A 19,130-nucleotide genomic window follows, 5' to 3' on the forward strand; every position below is an offset into this window, starting at 1 on the left:
CCCCAAAGCTTTGAAGTCCTGCTGCAGATCAGCTGCCAAGAAATATTCACACATGGAATACAATTTGGGGCTTCAAAGGAAATGTAATAGCTAAATGTTGTGAAGGCTCCTGTACAAATGGGTAGAGGAACAGGTGTGGCACAGAAAAGACAGAGAGACGGCGAGGCTGAGACGGGGCTATAGGGTTTGGCCTGAGCTAATCCTAAACAGACCCGCTTCGTCTGTCTTCGACCAGCGACACCTCGTAACGCTGTAGTCACAGAGTGTGTCTCTGCGTGAGTGTGTGCATGTGGTTTAGAGAGAGGTGGGGTCTGGTCTGCATCATGTTTGGTTTCACACTCTGTAGCCTGTCTTTTACATGTTGTGTGTATGTGTGTGTCTATGGGTGTTAGAAACAGGTATAGCTACCCTGAGGGGGAGGTAAATACTATAGCAGGCATGGCCAACCTGTGGCTCGGGTGATGGGGGGACGATATGGTGTAAGAGTCATCTATGCATCTGGGTGGAGCTAATCAGTAAAAGTAAAAGTGCACACTGCAGTATTTGATCTTCTAAGAAGTGTGACCTTTTTTTCCGAAAAGTGGCTATGAGCTTCTGACTACAAGTCAAACACAATTTTTTCACACCTGGAATTTGAGAAAATATTTTTTTCAATAATGAATTCACAGAATTTTAATCAAATCAGTATTTGACGTTAACTTTTAATACCTTGTCGTCTACAGCTCATTTAACTCTGAATATTTTTTCCTCTTCTCCTTTTTCTATTTAACATTTCAGGGGTTAGAAAACAACTTGCACACACACAAACACACACAGTGATGCACAATCACAGCCTCAACGCAGCACTTCTCCTTCCTGTGCACTTGTTTCTCCCACGCTTTACTCCTCACTCCTACTCAGTCTCGACTCCTCGACATGCCAGGAACACACAGTAAACATGTCAGACTTGGCTTTCACACCGTCTCAGGTAAAAGTAACACGGGGTTACCCATTTAGACACATGCTTGAGCATGTACTAGATTCGGTTTTCTTTTATTTCTTAATAAAATCTTTAAAACGTGGAAACTGTACATTTAAGTCAGGCGGCTGGAACTGAAATAAGCCAAGGGGTGGCTGCTGCTTTTGGTTTCATATAAATACTGTATGATACAGCAGTGCAAACAGCTGAAACTATTTTTCCCCCTCATTCTTAGATAAACAAGTAAAGCACTTGAAGATTTTTACAATAAATTTGAAAAACAATTGAACCCAATGCAAAATAAATCTATTAATGGCATCAAGTCACAGTGAGAGAGTGAGAGATGGAGACCAACAATCTAATTGTTTATTTCTTTGTTTTAAAGCCAAATGACATGTTTTACTAATGTGACACCAAGAATTCAGGTCACCAACAAAGTCATTTATGACCAAATTGTTGGTGTGGCAGAACTGAGAGATTAATAATGAAAGGCCATAAATGATGGAGCTGTAAATCCTTTAACCTCCCATGTAACAAATCTCCTTTTCTGTTCCTTAAGTGAAAGAGACTGAACAGCACCACGGTGGAACATTAATCAATGTTCAGGTAGGGGGAAGGAAGAATTCCCTGCAGTGAAGTTAAGTTTTAATCAAGCACAAACTTTTTAACAAGTACCAAAGTCTGCTTTCATTTTGTGCATGAGCACAGTTTCCCCTGCAGGGAAGTGTTCTCACTTACATCCTGTCCAAATCATAACAAGTTATAGCAATCTACCAAGATGAGAGTAATTGGCTTCTAAAGGGCTGGGAGCAGGAGCTGTGATTCCCTATTATACTCAAAAATAGTAATGTTATTAAATGAGAGAAGAAAAACAAGAGTAGTTCAAGGGTGTCAAAGAACTGGTGTTGAAGTAAGTGTCAGAAAGAAAGAGAAATGTTGGCCAAAAATAGCGATAGACTCTCAAAGAATGTCAACAAAGAGACAAAGAGGTAGATTAAAAAAACTTAACGTCAGCTTGGATTACAGTTGGCAAGAAATACCTATAAAACCAACCGCCACCATGTGGTCTTCACATGAATTATTTGTTTCAAAATCCTCTGGTGATCCTGGCTACATTTTCAGCAAACCTTTGGCTATTTCTCATACGTTTCTATTGATTATGAAGACAGGGAGGCAGTAAAGCAGTAAAGTATAGGAGCGTCAACTTGTTTGGGTGTATATTTTTCATTCCTTCTATTTTATTCATCCTTTCCTCTGCAGTGTCCTCCCTTTGTTGGCAGGTGTGTGTGATTGTGTGTGTGTGTTACTGTGTGTCAGGCAGGGAGTAACCTTGAAACTTGAGCCTGATGGGGTGATGGATGAAAATGACCACAGGGCAGTTAGAGGAAGTGTGGAGGAGGACATGACGTATGTGATGAGGCTTTACAGGGATGACATAGTGTGTATACACGTCGCTCTACTGCGCACACACATTTATATCAAACATGTCTATTTACATAGTACTATAGTGGATGGGGACATTAGGCACATAAGGCAGGGACACTACATATATATATATATATGTGTATATATATATGTACCGTATATATATATATATTATATATATATATTTATTATACATATATATTGCTACATATTGTATTAATCTCAATATTCAGGACTACGAAAACATCTCTGATTAAAGAAAACAATTATATATATCTGTCTAGTCCATTAAAAATATCACAACCATCCATGGACCTGCAAGGACCCTCTGTTGAAGGCTGCAGCCATAGAAGCCAAAATTAGAAATAGGTGAGAGTGTGTGTGTCTGTGTAATAAAAAGAAGTACTTCTCTGGTTTTACTACCCTTATATTTATCTCAAGGCCTCTGGGCCTGAGGTGAGTTATTGTTGTTTTCTTTCAATCAGACCACTGTGTGGGCCGCGTACTAGAAGCACTCTGCTCACATTGACACTTGTCAGTGATGGGAGGAAGAAAGAAGCAGACACTGTGTCTGTGTCTGAGCTGGGAGGTGACAGGAGGAGCTGATCAACCATGCAGAGCAGACAGGTATTCAATTAAAATGCATTTATGAGTGGTCTATTTTAAATACTGTAAAACAAAATGCCTTGCTGCAGCATGCGACTGCTGACACTATTGTATGTTTTTTTATTTCTTTGTATTTTTTTTAGTATTTTCTGTCATCTTTGAGATACAGAGTAGACTGGAGAACATCAGTGCACTGAAAATAAGTGAAAAAAAATTTCACTTTTTAACACTGAAAAAATCAAATGGAGAATGGCAAAAGTTATTGTGCTGCCACACTCGAGGAGGGGCCTTTGTTATCAGTTCAAACAACGTTTTGCAGTTTGGTCATAACAAACAGCTCCCCCTAGAGTCCGTGAGGCAGCAATAGTTTCAGCTTTGTTAGAATGTTGATGTGATGTTTGGTTAACTGACAAAAATCACAGGTAAAAGGAAGAAAAAAAACAACTGCAAGTTATTTAAGAGGTCATTAACTGAGAATTAGCTTGACAAAGTTTTAAGTTATATAAACAGTTTGAAAGAGAGTAAAAAATACACTTAAGACATCCATACATATATATATATATATATATATATTATTCACTTAAAGTTAGTGGTTAAATATTTTTGCTTAACTAATAGCACCTGAAGCAGAAGTTAAAATAAAGATCAGATTTGCTTGAAAATTACCCACAAGGCACTATTGGCATAAAAAAGGTTTTAAAAACAACAACAACACAAAATCAAAGCATAGCTGATATTTAGCGCTGACCTGAAGACAAAGAAAGAGCAGAAGTACAAAAACTTGCAACAATAAAAATAACAATAGTCAAATAACAGTACCTGACCCCACAAATAAGTCTAACAAAATGTGAAAGAATAGGGGGTTCTCATAACTAGCCAAACAATACAACTGAGGCAGCCCAATGTTATCAAAAACCAAAACGAGAAAAGGCAAAAATAATTCAGCAGTGCTTTTACTCAGTCATTACCAGTGTGTGCCATTTGTTTTACTTTGTTTTCCATTCTTCTTCCAGACCATTCCAACCAACAACATTATAAACAAGAATTTTTGCCTCATCACCTTGCATGCATTACCCACAAGGTCCTCTGTCCTCACACCATATGAATCACTGTTTGTTCTAACACAGCTAATGTAGGGAGGGAGCCTCTGTTGTACATATCTTGTGATTAAACTGTTCTGTGGTCAGGGACGGAGACTAGCACATCACACCTAAAGGTTACTGGTGGAGTGGCTTTAGCTCCAAGGAACAAGGGTATTCCATTATTCCCAACATCTTTTATATCTCCATGGCAACTGCAACAACAACACAGAGAGAAAGAGAGAGAGAGAGAGACATACAGTAGTGGTCTCTGAAGAACAGAAAAGGGAAGTAGGCATAAGTCGTCTCAGCGGTGAGCTCACTGTACTTGACTGTTTTGCTGAGATCCACTGCTGGACCTTTGTGGTTTCCACCCAATTAGGCTGCAGTGGTGCAGAGGCCAAATGAGACCAGTTCCTATCACCATTACATTTTACAGTGGTGCAGAACATACACGATTATTAATACTTTAGTCATGCTGGAAAAAACTGACAAGATGCTTTGGATGTAATAGTCTGGGTGGATGTGAATATTCACACTCTCACGCCCACATCATGCCTCACAGCACAAAACCCTCCCCACATTCCCCTCTAAAATGTGCATGACATGGCCTTATAAGTTCACTAAGACAATAGCTACAGTGAGCAGTAGAACTCATTATAATGCATTCATCAAACATACAAGACATAAGCATTAAAAGTTAGCCTACGAAAAAAAAAGAGAAAAAAAAATCCATTTAGTACTGAGGTTGGTTAGTAAAGTTTAGCTTTAAACTGTTTTAAAAAACTGAGTCAAAACACTTTGGTTAAATGTTCACTTTTAGGTAAACTTACAATAGTTAACTCAAACTTTAAACAGACTTCATCTGAGGAGAAGACAGTCTCAACAAATGTACAACATAAACCTGAACAAGCAAGAAGTGTTTTAAGATCACACGCTATTAAAGCTAGCCCATAAAAATGATCTAACAGTTAGCCAAAGGACAGGAAAAATGCTATTAGCCTTAGTTAAGAAGTTAATATGTTTCCTGCCTCAGTGCAGCAGCCTCTGTGTCTTTTCCTTCTCCTTCTCATCGACCTGAACTATTGATGAACTGAACGTTTCGGTCAATAAAGAAGAGGAAGTGATTTTTGAGAAGAGCGGGACTGAAAAGAGAAGTGTTTTTACAGGAAATCCATCTGAGTGTAAACTCATGTATCAGGTGTTGAGGTTGGATGTAGTGAACGTTCAGAGACTTGTTTTTAACCTGACTTTGTCCATGCACCATCTCCCTCCCTCTGCTCTCCTCTCTGCAGACACACAGAGCTCACTCGTTAATGTTTAATGCTCACTCAGGAAGCAAAAACACACACTCACACAAAGACATGCACACACACACACACCCTCCTACATCCCCCTGGCGACGCCATCCTCATTACCAGCCCAAGATTTAACCTCTCACCCCTGGACCAGATGGCTGATGTTTTCATACAGGAGGGAGAAGAAATGAAGCCCACTGCTCAGCGTCGCTGCACAGGAAGAGGGGGACGAGTCTTTTGCAGGATGATGAAGGTGTCTGTCTGTCAACTGATAAAGCTGTTGGTAAATCAAGCCGGCTGCTGTGAATTTTAATTTTTGGTGTAAGGACGTCAGTCTTCATCAGATTTTACCGAGTCCCAAAACTGTGACGGACTCCAGAGCAGCTGCAGGTCCTCCCTAATAGGTAACATATTACCTATTAGAACTCTCAAGCTGATGAGTCCACAACACTTTTCTCCCAAAAAAATGTTAGAAATGCCAGTTTCTCTTTGGTTCAGGCCCAGCAGCAATGCTAAGAGTTAATCTTAGTAATATTTTGTCTTATCTAATATTTTGGTTTAGGATAACTAAATCTAGAGAGGTGGATATGTCATGTCAGTATGACATACATTACAAAGTTCTGAGACAGCAATAATTAAAACAAGGTGTCCAATTCTTAAGAATCAAATCCAAAGGGCAACGTCAGCAATGATGCTCTGACCTTTCTCTCCTTCATAACTTCCACAGACATCTCCAGAGGGATTTCCACTAGGGTTTTCCCGATTTACCATTTATTTTACAAACGATTGCCTTGATACCAGTACTACAAACAAAAAGTCTCAAAACTGAGCCGAATACTGACACCAGTATTGGTATCTGTGTATCCACAATTTCCATGTACAGTATTTTTAACAACTGAGACCTCTGCAATGGGTCTTGGAGGATGGGCCTCATTGATTATGACCATCATCCCAGTAAGGCATCATTAGGATGCCTTACTTATGCTTATACCATGCTTATATATGCTTATACCTGCTTATACCAGTTCAACCTGGTCCTCGCTAATGCTTATACCAGTTCAACCTGGTCCTCGTAGAGCACAGTCACGGAGCCCAGATGCAAGAGTTTAATATAAGAATGTCCTCAGCATAGAATAAAAGTATATAAGTGTAAAAATAAATTGACGCTGCCTGTGATTTGATGCAGCACTTCTCTGTCGCTCTGTTTTACTACAAAGTACTTGTCACTGGCTTCTGATTTGCAGAAGCCAGTTCTTTTCCGTCCAATGGCAGCAGATGTGCGGCCAGCGCTACTTATCAAGTCGCCCCCGTAAGAGGTGACAGCCTTCTTGAAAGCTTCTGCCAACAACACTCCATGTGTTCATTTCGCTGCCTCTCAAACCGCCTCCTCCAAAGACTCTTGCCATCCTCCCGCAGCAATGCCTTCCTCCTCCTTTGCTCTCTCTGTCTGACACACAGACCTCTGTACGATATGCACTCTGAGGGTGAAACAGCAGGAGAGACGGAGCACAGTGATGGAGACAGAGAGAATTTTTTTTTTTTTGTTTGGCAACTTGCTCTGTGTCAGACTCAGACTCGGAGGGCACGGCTGAGGAGATGATAGCGAGCTGGGACTCGGTGTGGTCCACCGAAAGAATGGCTGCTAATGTTCAAGCACAACCACAACATGCACATGTGTGTGTTCTCTTTAATCAGAGAGTGAGCGAAGCAGAACAGAGCAGCGGGTTAAATCAGGGCCGTCTCTGTTGGTCTGACCAACTCTAGGCTGGCACTGCTGTCATCTGACTCCTGCTCTGTAACCAACTCCTGATGTTGACTCTGTCTCTGCACTGAGGATGGACGTCTCTCTTCATCTTACTGTAATCCTCTCCTATTACCACCACAGAGGCCCACCTGAAGCTCGTCATACGCCACTGCATTCAAACCATGAGCTGTGAGTATAACATGACCATCAGCCGTACATATACCTCATTCCCACAACATTTTCCCAGAGAAAGTTCTGGTCTATAGACTCAGTCCAGCCCTCATTTTAAACTTCCTTTGATAATGAACTCCATCATTCCATTCTTTCTTCATCTGTCTCTCAACTCCCCATGCTGTGGATTCCCCCCCACTTAACCCAAATACCTACAGGGAAACTGGTCACCAATAGGATTAAATTAAACTACTAAGTATACTGTATTTAGTTTTTGTTCTTGCAGTCACTGTACATGTAGGACTGAGCTATCGCTGAGCAAACAGCAACACTCACAAATGCCACATTGAATTAACAAAGAAAATTCTCCAGTGATTTTTTCAAGAGTCCAGGTCTTAGTTAGTCAAAAAAGACCAGATACAGCTATATCTCAGTTTTAAGAAAAAAAAGGAAAAAAAGCATACCGTGTTTTACTTCAAATACTATTTACAAACTAGTTGGTAATTATCATGTCAGCATTGTCTGACGAAATTCTCTTCATTGTGATAGTGACCTGACTTAACTTTCGTGGGTATTTGCTGACCTCTGCTGGTCATAATTGGAACCATACCAGTAGACGAGACGTCCAGCAAAATAAACATTCCTTACTTTTTCTTATTTGCTTTTATAAGCTTTTGGCTGACAACGTAATTTAATTTTCTTGGCCACGTATGGTGTATTTTTTAAGATATTTGTTTGATTCACAGTAATTCTAAAGGAGTAATTCTAAACTACAAGTACAAGGAATAGAAAAAGAAGATGAAAAAAGTAAAAAAGTAGAGAAAGAAGACAAATATGGAAAACATAGGAGAAAAGAAGAAAAAAGAATAAGACGTAGAAGAAGAAAAGTGAGGGTGTCAAACAAGCATGATATTGAACCTTAGTACCTGATAAACTACATTGTTTGTAGCCCATTATGCAACATTTATGCATATTTGCTCTGTTGTCATCACAAGAAAAAAAGCCAAAAACCTGAGAACTGCCACTGAAAACGAGTTAGCAGACTGGCACAGTGACTTTTATTTGTTTACCTTGTGGGTTTGTATTCAGTCACCACATTCCGGCAGTGAGTAAACAACCAATATCTGCAGCATGTGTGGGGACAGCTGTTCTACAGACTAGTTTCTGTGGCCCCCGGAATGTAGTAAAGCAGGAGAGCAGACAGGAGAACCCATCACTCAGTTCTATAAAGTTTCTCATGATGTGGTGTAGGTTACCGTCTGAACCGTGAGGTAATGGGAAACATTAGCAGGCGTCAGATAAATCAACACTGCATCATGAACATGTAAACGTCAGGTCATCATGAGAGGTGGGCAGGTGCACCATGTAACAGATACTGTGATAAATATGTACACATATAGGTGTATAATATATGTGCAATTTCATTTTAACAGTATATATATACATACTATATGTCTATATAAATGTTACATATATATGTATGTATATACTGTATACATATGTAATATGTTTTTAACATTTTTAAAAATAAAAATAGACATATCCAAAACACAGACAAATGAACCAATAATCTATTTTAAGAAATCTAAAAACGTAGTCAAAAACGTATTTTTAAAAACTGACTTACATGAAGTCCAATGTTTGGGGGTCCATGTAGAACATTCAGTTGACCTGTTGCTAGTTGTCTCCAGACATGCGTCCTCTGGCGCCCCGGAGGACCAGTGTGCGTGGTGTTGCCTTCACGTACTACTGGGAATAACATACCACCGAGTAAATGTAGGGCACTTACAATTACCATAAATACAAAAATAAACACATTTCGGAGGGAACTAATCAAGGCAAAAAGACAAGGCAATTGATGGTTAAGTCAGAAACTCCAGTTAACATTGCTACATAGCGAAATTAACACAACCAAAAGTTATTCTGGCCATTAATACAATAATACTAAAAAACAAAATCATATAGTTAAGGTTTAGCTCAAATTAATTAAGATGAACCCAGAACAACTTAAAACCTGTAAATAACCTCAAATACCCACAAAAAAGATACATGCGGCTAAGCTAGCTAGCTAAAATCCGTATTTTGAAACTGCAAAGCAAAATTAAAAGTCAAAAAACGTACAATTTCCGTCGACTGTACCTATTTCTTCATAAAGACATTGCTTGAAGTAAGCAAACTGACATGTTCAAACACAGACTCGGTGACTTTAATAAATTAAATATTAGCCAAAATGTAATTGAAATGGTTTCTTTACAAAAGCCCCGTAATTGATATTAAATTCACAGAAAAAAAGATAGGACAACATTAGTAAGAGAAATTGGTAAAATATAACTTACGATAACTTACGTTTATTAATTTATAAGAAGTATATTTATAAATTAATAAACGTTTGCAATACGAAAGATTAAGGTGGACCCAGAACTAAAAACCTGTAAATGATCTCAAATACCCACAAAAAGATACATGCGGCTAAGCTAGCTACTTCACAATGCTAAAATCCGTATTTTGAAATTGCAAAGCAAAATTAAAAGTCAAAAAACGTACAATTTCCGTCGACTGTACTTATTTCTTCATAATGACATTGCTTAAAGTAAGCAAATTGACAAGTCCAAAGACAGACTCGGTGACTTTAATAAATTCAATATTAGCCAAAATGTAATTGAAATGGTTTCTTTACAAAAGCCCCGTAATTGATATTAAATTCACAGAAAAAAAGATAGGACAACATTAGTAAGAGAAATTGGTAAAAGATAACTTACGAGTTAGGTCTAAAGCAGCCAAATGTCAACGAAACTAACAAAAATATATTTATAAATTAATAAACGTTTGCAATACGAAAGATTAAGGTGAACCCAGAACTACTAAAAACCTGTAAATGACCTCAAATACCCACAAAAAGATATATGCGGCTAAGCTAGCTACTTCAAAATGCTAAAATCCGTATTTTGAAATTGCAAAGCAAAATTAAAAGTAAAAGTAAAAAACGTACAATTTTCGTCGACTGTACCCATTTCTTCATTAAGACATTGCTTAAAGTAAGCAAATTGACAAGTCCAAAGACATACTCGGTGACTTTAATAAATTCAATATTAGCCAAAATGTAATTGAAATGGTTTCTTAACAAAAGCCCGGTAATTGATATTAAATTCACAGAAAAAATGTTAGGACAACATTAGAAAGAGAAATTGGTAAAAGATAACTCACGAGTTAGGTCTAAAGCAGCCAAATGTCAACGAAATTAACAAAAATATATTCATAAATTAATAAACGTTTGCCCAACGAAAAGATCAAAGCGACAGCTTCCGTTAGTAATGAGTAAATAAGTTATGTGGATTACGAGTGTAACGTAAACGCCCCATCCCATTTTTTAGAAGGGCTGATGTCACTTCAAAACTTAACTCACTCTTCTAAAGTGAACGGGGCGACGGGTTCGCCTCCTTACACTCTCCGTTAGGTTTCTGCTCGTGTGCTGTGGATCATTATTATAGAAATAACCAACAAAAGGAGGCGGATGTTACTGTAAAAACAACAGCAACTCTTACAGAAGTAGCGGAGCAGACGGATATATTTCACCACAGAAAATCCGAGACTGGAGCAGAGCGGAGGAGAGCCTCTTCTCTCTGTCTGGGGGTGAAGGCGGCTGATTTTTTTTCTCTTTTTTTGTCTTTTTCTACAAAACAAAATCCGCTGCAAACTCAATAAGACAAAAAAATGAACCGCAGCTTTAATAAATCACAGCCTTTGCGGAATGCAGACTGCAACGCTGTGGAAGTGAAAAGCAAGGTGAGTGTGCAAGCGGGGTTTTTTTCTTCTTCTCTGCGTGCATGTGTAAAGATTTAGGGAGAAAATCGGAGTTCACATGGTCGGAGCTGGAGTTGCTCGAACAAACTGTCTGTAAACTAGGGTACAGTTACTTTCTTAGAACTGTTGATGTTATAAATCTATTTTCCGACTCCAGAACCAGCACTTAAACGCAACTCTTATTGCCTGTTTTTCCTATATAAATTGTACAGATTTTCTTCTTCAGACCAAATGATGACAACACTAACCCCCCTCCCTGTCACTGAGCTGCTGAGCAGTGAATTTTACTTTTATCTATCAATTATTTAAATCGATTTATTTGAAAATACGGCATTCACCTCTCAAACTAAACTTGATTTTCGTGTAAGAAAACTTGACATGCAAATAAATCACTTGCCAATATCACTTAGTACAATTAGTATAATCGAAGAATCATCGATGAGTACATAAATTGAAAATCTATTTGATATTTCTTTGAGTTTGTTGCTTGTGTAGGACAGTAGAATAAATATTACAAAATTATTTATTCTATCAAATTATTTAAAGAACCATTTATCATTTAAAGAAGAGCTAATATTTGGTATTTATCAATTATTCGTTACTCGTGACTGTATTTAAATAGTCAACATGCATGAACCTTTTGTTGATCAGGTAAAATATAAACAGAAAGATGTGCTTCCTTGAAAATAAAAAAACTCTTCTCCAGTCTTGTAAACATCAACTATGAAGCCTGTTCAAGGCATTCAATCACCCATATGGACCATGTATGTGTATATCTGTATCTTAATGTTAAGCCTTTGAATTGTCTCTAATCCAGGAAAGGTTTCTTTTCATAGTCTTGTGCATATTTGTCTATTGGCATTGTGTAAAGATTAAATCATGATGGATAAATGCACACTGTGTAAAATCCTAACCACAAAATACTTACTGGAACTATTTATAATTTAACCAGAAGCCTCTGGTTGGACTCTTTAACTTGTTTTCTTTTTTTAAATCTAGATCCAATCTAAAACTGCTTTAGTCACCTGGTCTTTTCCACACAAGTGTGTGCCTGCACATGTGTGAAAGGACGGGCTTCTGAGTCACACAAGACATGACAAGTTGAGATTTGCAAGAGCTGATTCACTCAGGTCAGAGGTGACGGCTCAGTTTCAGTGCAGAGGTGGGACACTGACCTGGACATGCTGTGGGACAGACAAAAAAAAAAGTATTAACATGGCTTGTACTCTCAGACGTTTCTCTAAATCTGACCAAATCCTTTTTAGTGTTTTTTGTCAGGATCTGAGTACAGTCAGGATTTACCGCCTCATTGCATCATCACTGGAGAGCTGACTTCATATGCAGTATAACGTCACTGGTTTCTGCTTTTAGATCAGAAATAACTTGCAGTACTCACCCATAAGTAGATTATAAAATTGATTCTGTTCATTATTTCTGAAATACTCGCAAACAAAAGAGAAATACATTTGTTGTGGTTGTGCCGTCTGTGTCCCATAATGATGTCTGGTGTGATTTTGGTTCAGTCATTGTTTTCAACAATCACACTTTGTCAAATTGATCCTATTAATGATAATAGCTGTAATGTTTGCTTTTCCCAAACCTGTTGTTTGAGTCTGGTGTGGGCTGTGTCCCAGGTTCTCACTGGGCCACGTCAGGTTATATCAGGGGAAACTGTGGAGGTGATAACCTTATCAAAGATAACACTAGAGGTGTGTGGCCGTCTGTCCTGGAGCCTCGGTCGGGAGCTGGTTTCACTCATGTGAAGCTCTAATCAGAGACGGGGGCGGGGAGGTATGTAGAACTAATGGGGGGCTGGGCTGATGTGTTCTTATCTTCACTCCCTTCTACCTTTGTATCAGTGATGTCCGGCTCAGGTGTCAAGTCTCAAAAGGCATTGAAATCATAATTCGAAAAAATCAGAATGAACTGATAAGAACATTACTGATTAAATGTTTGAAGTATTTCCTGTTCCGACTCATACTCCGTTTTTCCTCCGTAAACACAGTTTTATCTGTGCTTCTCGGCCACCATTTCCTTTTCAAACCTCTGTTCATTTGATTCCATTTATTATCTTTTCTGTGTGGACAAAGCCAATACTGAAGAAACACAAACACAAGTCATCTTCCATTTCCTTTGGCTGTGTCAGAGTTTAGTGTCTCTCGACATGTTTCAGCCTGTTGACATCACTCTGCTCTGATAGGCCAGGAGGATGGGTGATGTCATGCTGGTGAGGATGTACTTCAGGGTTTGAGAGAAGTTCGGAGGCTTGTAATTAATCATGCCATGTTGAGACTTGCATGGACCTGAGGGCCATGTTCTGCTGGTGAAAACAGATTGTTCAGACTGATCAGTGAGTAAGAAAACAGTCGGACCACTGCTGTAAAGTGCACTTCTAAACCAGAGGTAGAGTCATTTATATTCCATAAAATATTAGAAATAAAAACATTCAACAAAGCCTTTGCAAATGTTTATTACACTCAATTCTAGCTCGACTCTCAATTTTAGAGGTGTGAAGGAACTCCTGTTGTGCAGACAGACCTGTCGGACAACTTCAGGTGCCAAATGTGGCTTTTGATTTACAATCATGTCACTGTGAAAAACCAGGTTTAGATCCAGCTGTTTCACACTGAAATCAGCAGGTGTACACAGGAGTATTTGAACGAGGGTAAACCTGTGGCTTATGTCACTGCTGCTGAATTATGTCACAGTCTCGCTTTTTCCCCCCACTTAAATCATTTTTACTAACACTATAACATTAACAACATAATTGTGATGTGGAAGTCAAATTCAACCCATCAGGTGCTGGGATGCTGCCGCTTCTACTGATCTCACCCTCAACTAACTAAAAACATATAGCAACCATAATGTCAGATTTTTTAAAGAAGTAGAAGTGAGTGTATATCTTAACAGACAAAAATGTTTTTCTCGTTCTTTCACTGTCACTAATATAAATGAAGAGTGAGGTTACTTGGGTCTTGTCTTGTCTTTACACTGATCAGAGCTTAAACATTCCTTAACCTTTAGGTCAAATGCATTGCAGGTACTCTGCTGAGTCATTTGACCTGGAGGGTAATGCTGATTTAAATCTTTGAACTGGTTAAAAAGTCTTGAAACTCAGGGTTTATTTGAGCATTCTGAAAGGCTTCCAGTCTGTGGCTCCACAGCGTACAGTTACTGGGTCTGGCAGACCCTCTGTCTCCTAAGATGCCCCCTCTTCAAATCCATGTGTCATCTTCTAATTACAGAGCTGGTTAATGTACTTCCCCCTCTCCTCACCCCCACACTTCTTCTCTCCCCACCCACAAACTATACCACTACTCTCCCTTGTGTTTCTCTGTCAGCAGTTTTCTACTGCCTCACTACCCTCCCTCACACTTCCCCTCCTCTCCTCTCCTCTCCCCTCCTCTCCTCTCCTCTCCCCTCCCCTCCTCTCCTCTCCTCTCTTCTTTACTCCTCTCCTCTCCTTTCCTCCCCTCTTCACTTCCCTTTCCTGTTCTCTCCTCTCCTCCTCTGCAGTGAGCTGATGATTACAGTAACAAGCAGCACCATTCAGTCTACAAATTACCACCGGGGTTCCGACTCTGCCGTACCTCACCCCTATCTCCCCTCTTCACATCCTTGCATGTCTATAACTCACACACACACGATGACCCCGCCGTGACCCACAGCTGTGCTCTCATTGGTGGTTTGCTGACCCCACCGGGGAAGGCTGTGACACGATTGTTATAGACGGCTTTGCACTTGTGGGAGGGGAGTGGGAGCTGCCTGTTGCTGTCATTCATATATGCAGCAACACTGACGTACAACAAGCATAGACTTGTCAACAAGTGGATGAAATTAAGGAGGAAATTTAAAGTGTTGAGAAATTTTGTTGAGAAAGTGTTGAGAAATTTTTAAAAAGTGTGGGTGAGGTTGATCAGCTCATTTATCTTGTTGTTCAACCCTCCTACATAAAATGATTGATTGTTCTTATCAAGTATGAATTTCATGATCTCACACAGCCTTGATAAAGATTTCAAATCAGTATCTTATTTGCTGATGAGCCATAGATTTTCACAATATTCCACATCAGAGAACTGCTGATACTCTGTTGTTTTTATGAGGAACTGTATCGGCTCTATTCTTTCTAGTTATTGTTTTCTATTTTTATCAATGTTTTTCCATTGTTTAAAGGCTATTTTAGGTCATTTTCTGGACAATGTAGTTAAACATTGTATCTTTGATAAGGGCACTGTGTGCTACAAGGCCAATTTTGTCCATTAGCTATTTCTTAGCTCCTTGATTATCTTTTCTGGCTATCTTTTAGCTAATTTGGGTAATATGCAAAGACTTTTCCAAAAAAAGTTTTTTTTAGAACATTACTCTTTGTGGTACCTCTTAGTATATGAATTGGTTTTTATCTACTACTGGGTTCACTTTAGTTTCTTCAAATTAGTTCGCTTCGTGGTGTTGCATTTGTGAACCTTGTTACATTTTTGCTGACAACTTATTTTCTTTGGAACAATTGTACATGAAGTCAAGGCCACATTTTCAACAAAGCTCTGAGGATTTCCACTGTCTGACTTCATGGTGCCAGTTAACTGCTTTAAGTGAATGCACACAGTTATATGTCTCCGTTTCCTCTTCCTGTTTGGCTGTTAGAGCGACCGTGTCTTTTAACATGCCCTGTCCTTTGATCTTGGTTTTCTCTAGTATGGGGCAGAATTCCGGCGGTTCTCAGTAAATCGCACCAAGCCTGGCAAGTTTGAGGAGTTCTACAAACTTATTCTGCACATTCACCGCATCGCCAACATGGAGGTGATAATTGGCTATGCTGACGTCCACGGAGACCTGCTACCCATCAACAATGACGATAATTTCTGCAAGGCAGTGACGACGGCTCACCCGCTACTTAGGATCTTCATACAGAGACAAGGTAAGAGGTTTAACGATGTTTTAAAGACAGCATTACTTCAGTCTGAATCACCAATGTTTCATTTTTAGCTCATTATTCTGAGCACTTAACCTAACATCCAAAAATGTGCTGTGTGAGGGTCTTTTGAAGCATTTCAGGGTAAGCAAATACCAACAAAGATTAATTTTTGGGTACTTATCCAAAAATAGTTACATCGAGGGCAACAGGACAGAGTAGGTAAAAGGTAAAAAGGCGATCAGTTTGGGATTCTGCACGTTAACTGTGAAGACAGTGGTCCCATGAGGACAGATCGTCACAAAGAGGCAGACCTCTCTCATTGTGAAGCTTGGCTTTTTGTCCATGAATGAATGCCTCCACCACCACAAACACCAGCAGCAGCTAGTTAAAGCTAAATAGAGAGCAGAGGGGGAAATGGTATTCTAAGGATTGGGGGAGAGTTGGCTTAAAAAGGAGACTTACTCAAATAAAGCAAAAGACAGATTCTTGTTTGAATATCTTGCAACTTGTTAACCTGTGAAACAATCATCTGTTGTATGAACTGCATCTCAGGCTGCAGTTATTGTCCCAAAGTGGAATCAAATTTCCCCTCAGAATATTTCCTCATCTAATTATGTCGCTCTTCCCGCTTTGGGATCCTGAGGCCTTTCTGTTTACTTTTTGCTAGGTTTGTGTGTGTATGTGTGTGTGTTTCCTGCCCTCCTATTGGCTGAATCAATCTCAGTCTATCTGTGTCTGCTGGACATAAGTCCTCTGTCTCATCCAGAGGAAGGCTTGCAGGCAGATGAACACACACACACACACACACACACACACAGACTTGCACACAAGACGGTGCCTCTGCAGCTCCATTGAAATCAGGTCATTGAGCAGAGCCTGTATCCCGGCATACCAGACATTACAGAGAGACAAAAGATCTGTATGAAAAGAAAGACTCCTTACTGAGCTCCCTCCACGACTGTGTGTGTGTGTGTGTGTGTGCGTGTGTGTGTGTGTATTTGTCCAAAGACAACACCACAGTAAACTGAATGGGAACCAAGTCCCACAGCCACATTGATCCCAGTTCTGGAGTGGGTCTTGACAACCTGCCAGTGGTGCATACAAATGAATCTATCACCATTCACGTCTTTTTCTACCCACAATCCTTGGTGGAATGTTCTTAGCGTGGTTGTGTAATGAACATGTACACTCAGAGGAATTGTTTAAATTGTGTTCTAGTGTTTTGGACACAAAAGCTTTCTATGGTGTAGTGAATGATCTTGTTGCTAATTCCTACTAAGGAGTGAGTTTTGAATTTCCACAGGAGCTTGTGTAAACCTGTATGCAGTGTGATATGTGCGACTAAACGTTGGTCTTAGAATTGACATAAACAGTGTGCACGTTACTGAAGAGGAAATGCTAACATAACTTTTTGTTAAGTTAAGTAGGATTTGCAGAATAACAACCTTTAAAGCAAAAAACTAGCCGTGTAAAGATTGTTGGTGGAACACTGTAATGTTGTGCTAACATCTGTTTCTTTAAGAAAGCAATTTCAGAAATTATATATTATTCCATTTTTCAATCTGACTTGGCTTCACTGTAGGGCAAACAGACCAAAGTCATTACAGGTAGAAGCTTTTAAGTGATCAATCATTTTACTCATTGGGATAAAGTCGGCAAATAAAAACACAACTCTCCTCTTTCACAGAACAATATTGCAGTACCTTTAGTCTGATGGTCTTAGCATCTCCCACAGAGTTGGTCCTGCTCGTAATACAAACTTTACTACATTATAATCAATGAGTGCTGGTTGGTCACAGGTATAAATAGAAAATGATGAAAACACAGCACATGACAATCCTCTCCTGAATTCTGTCTCGTCTAGTTGGACATCATTAGCACTCCGATGGCGCCTCCTTCGACGATATATTTACCAAGCATGATTGTCAGGACGTTTATCTCCTTCTCACTTTCTACTATGCTATCCAACCCAGGAGAAATCCTGGATAAACACCTGAGGGTTACTGTGATCCCTGCAGACGGACAGATTTGAAGCTGTCTTAAGACGAGTCCTGATTTAATGCTGTTGTGGTGTAAACACAGCGCTGACATGGTGATGTGGTTCAGGGGAATGTGCCATGTTGTGACTGATGCTGCAATAGAATGAGCATCATGAACCTGAGCACTGCGGACTATTGTTAGCTGCCAGACAAAGAGGTGTGTGTGTGTGTGTGTGTGTGTGTGAAATGGTTCCTCAGCCCAGTGTGGTACATGTACGAGAAACCACTACATCTGTAATGTATCAGCATGTACCAGTCTGTTAGCACAGGTCATCATCGGTGTCGGTCAGACCACCCCAGAGGAAAGAAAGGGCTTCACAAGAACCGTGACTCACTCTTCACTCATAGCCGGCACCTCCAGTGGAACCTAAACTGCTTTTCATATGGACATAAGCCATGGAGGAATGTAACAGGGAAGTTTACTCTGAGAAGCTCAGCTAAAGTTTATTTTAAACCTCATCACAACAAAGTATTAAACTATCATGGTGCACTGAGGATAAAACAGCATTCTAGCAGGAGTTCACCCTTTTATATAACCACTGCTGGAGTCTCTGAAAATATTTCTGATGGACAGCAAAAGCTAGCACACTGTATATGAAATTATTTTTGGCCCTGTACAGCAGTTGTCAAAATGTGCAAACAGAAGCTCCAAACCTGGGTGTTTTGGGGATATAAACACAGAGAAATACCTCTGCAAGAGCAACACGGAGTCTCTAAGGTTGATTACTATTAAACATGAGGGTTTGGAAGGAAATAATAGTCCAGTGGTTCATCAAGGTGTCCTCTCACAGAGCAGTGTTTATCTCTGCTGCTTTAAAACCTTCAGATCTTTATAGTTGACTTCACCACAAGACAAATCCTCAGCCTGATCCTCACCAGATAAATCTCCACGTCTGACCCAGTGTGTGTCTATCTTTTGTGTGCAGCTGTGTGTGTGCGCGAGCACTTTGCTGCAGTCAAACAACAGAAGATATCAGTGCACACACGTCTCTTTTATCTGCCTGACACCCACCTCCAGGGTTGACTTCACTATTGTTGTTCAGATCACTGGAACACGTGCAGCAGTTGTGTGGTGACACAGGGATGTTACTTAGGTT

General features: G+C 39.7%; 2 protein-coding genes across 5 annotated transcripts in view; one reads left to right on the forward strand and one right to left on the reverse strand.

Moving 5' to 3' along the window:
* Positions 1-19,130, reverse strand: part of jarid2b (jumonji and AT-rich interaction domain containing 2b) — a 229,749-nt gene that overhangs the window by 175,570 nt on the left and 35,049 nt on the right. Inside the window, exons 2-3 of one of the 4 annotated variants that reach the window (XM_017041062.2) lie at positions 12,108-12,266; positions 8,909-9,030 (exon numbers count right to left, since the gene is read on the reverse strand). The gene's annotated coding sequence lies outside the window, so the exon portion shown is untranslated. Of the gene's footprint in view, positions 1-8,908; positions 9,031-10,040; positions 10,110-10,485; positions 10,586-12,107; positions 12,832-19,130 lie in introns of those variants that run through there. The other 3 variants (XM_025065065.1, XM_017041065.2, XM_017041063.2) reach the window with 3 other exon arrangements.
* pard6gb (par-6 family cell polarity regulator gamma b) overlaps positions 10,645-19,130 on the forward strand; it is a 28,943-nt gene continuing 20,457 nt past the window's right edge. The window contains exons 1-2 of the mRNA XM_008331706.3: positions 10,645-11,064; positions 15,775-15,997. Of these exons, the coding sequence (XP_008329928.1) occupies positions 10,993-11,064; positions 15,775-15,997 (295 nt within the window). The 5' untranslated portion in view covers positions 10,645-10,992. The remainder of the gene's footprint in view (positions 11,065-15,774; positions 15,998-19,130) is intronic.

Source organism: Cynoglossus semilaevis, chromosome 18, assembly GCF_000523025.1.
Source record: "Cynoglossus semilaevis isolate Cse_v1.0 chromosome 18, Cse_v1.0, whole genome shotgun sequence".
Lineage (NCBI taxonomy): Eukaryota > Metazoa > Chordata > Actinopteri > Pleuronectiformes > Cynoglossidae > Cynoglossus > Cynoglossus semilaevis.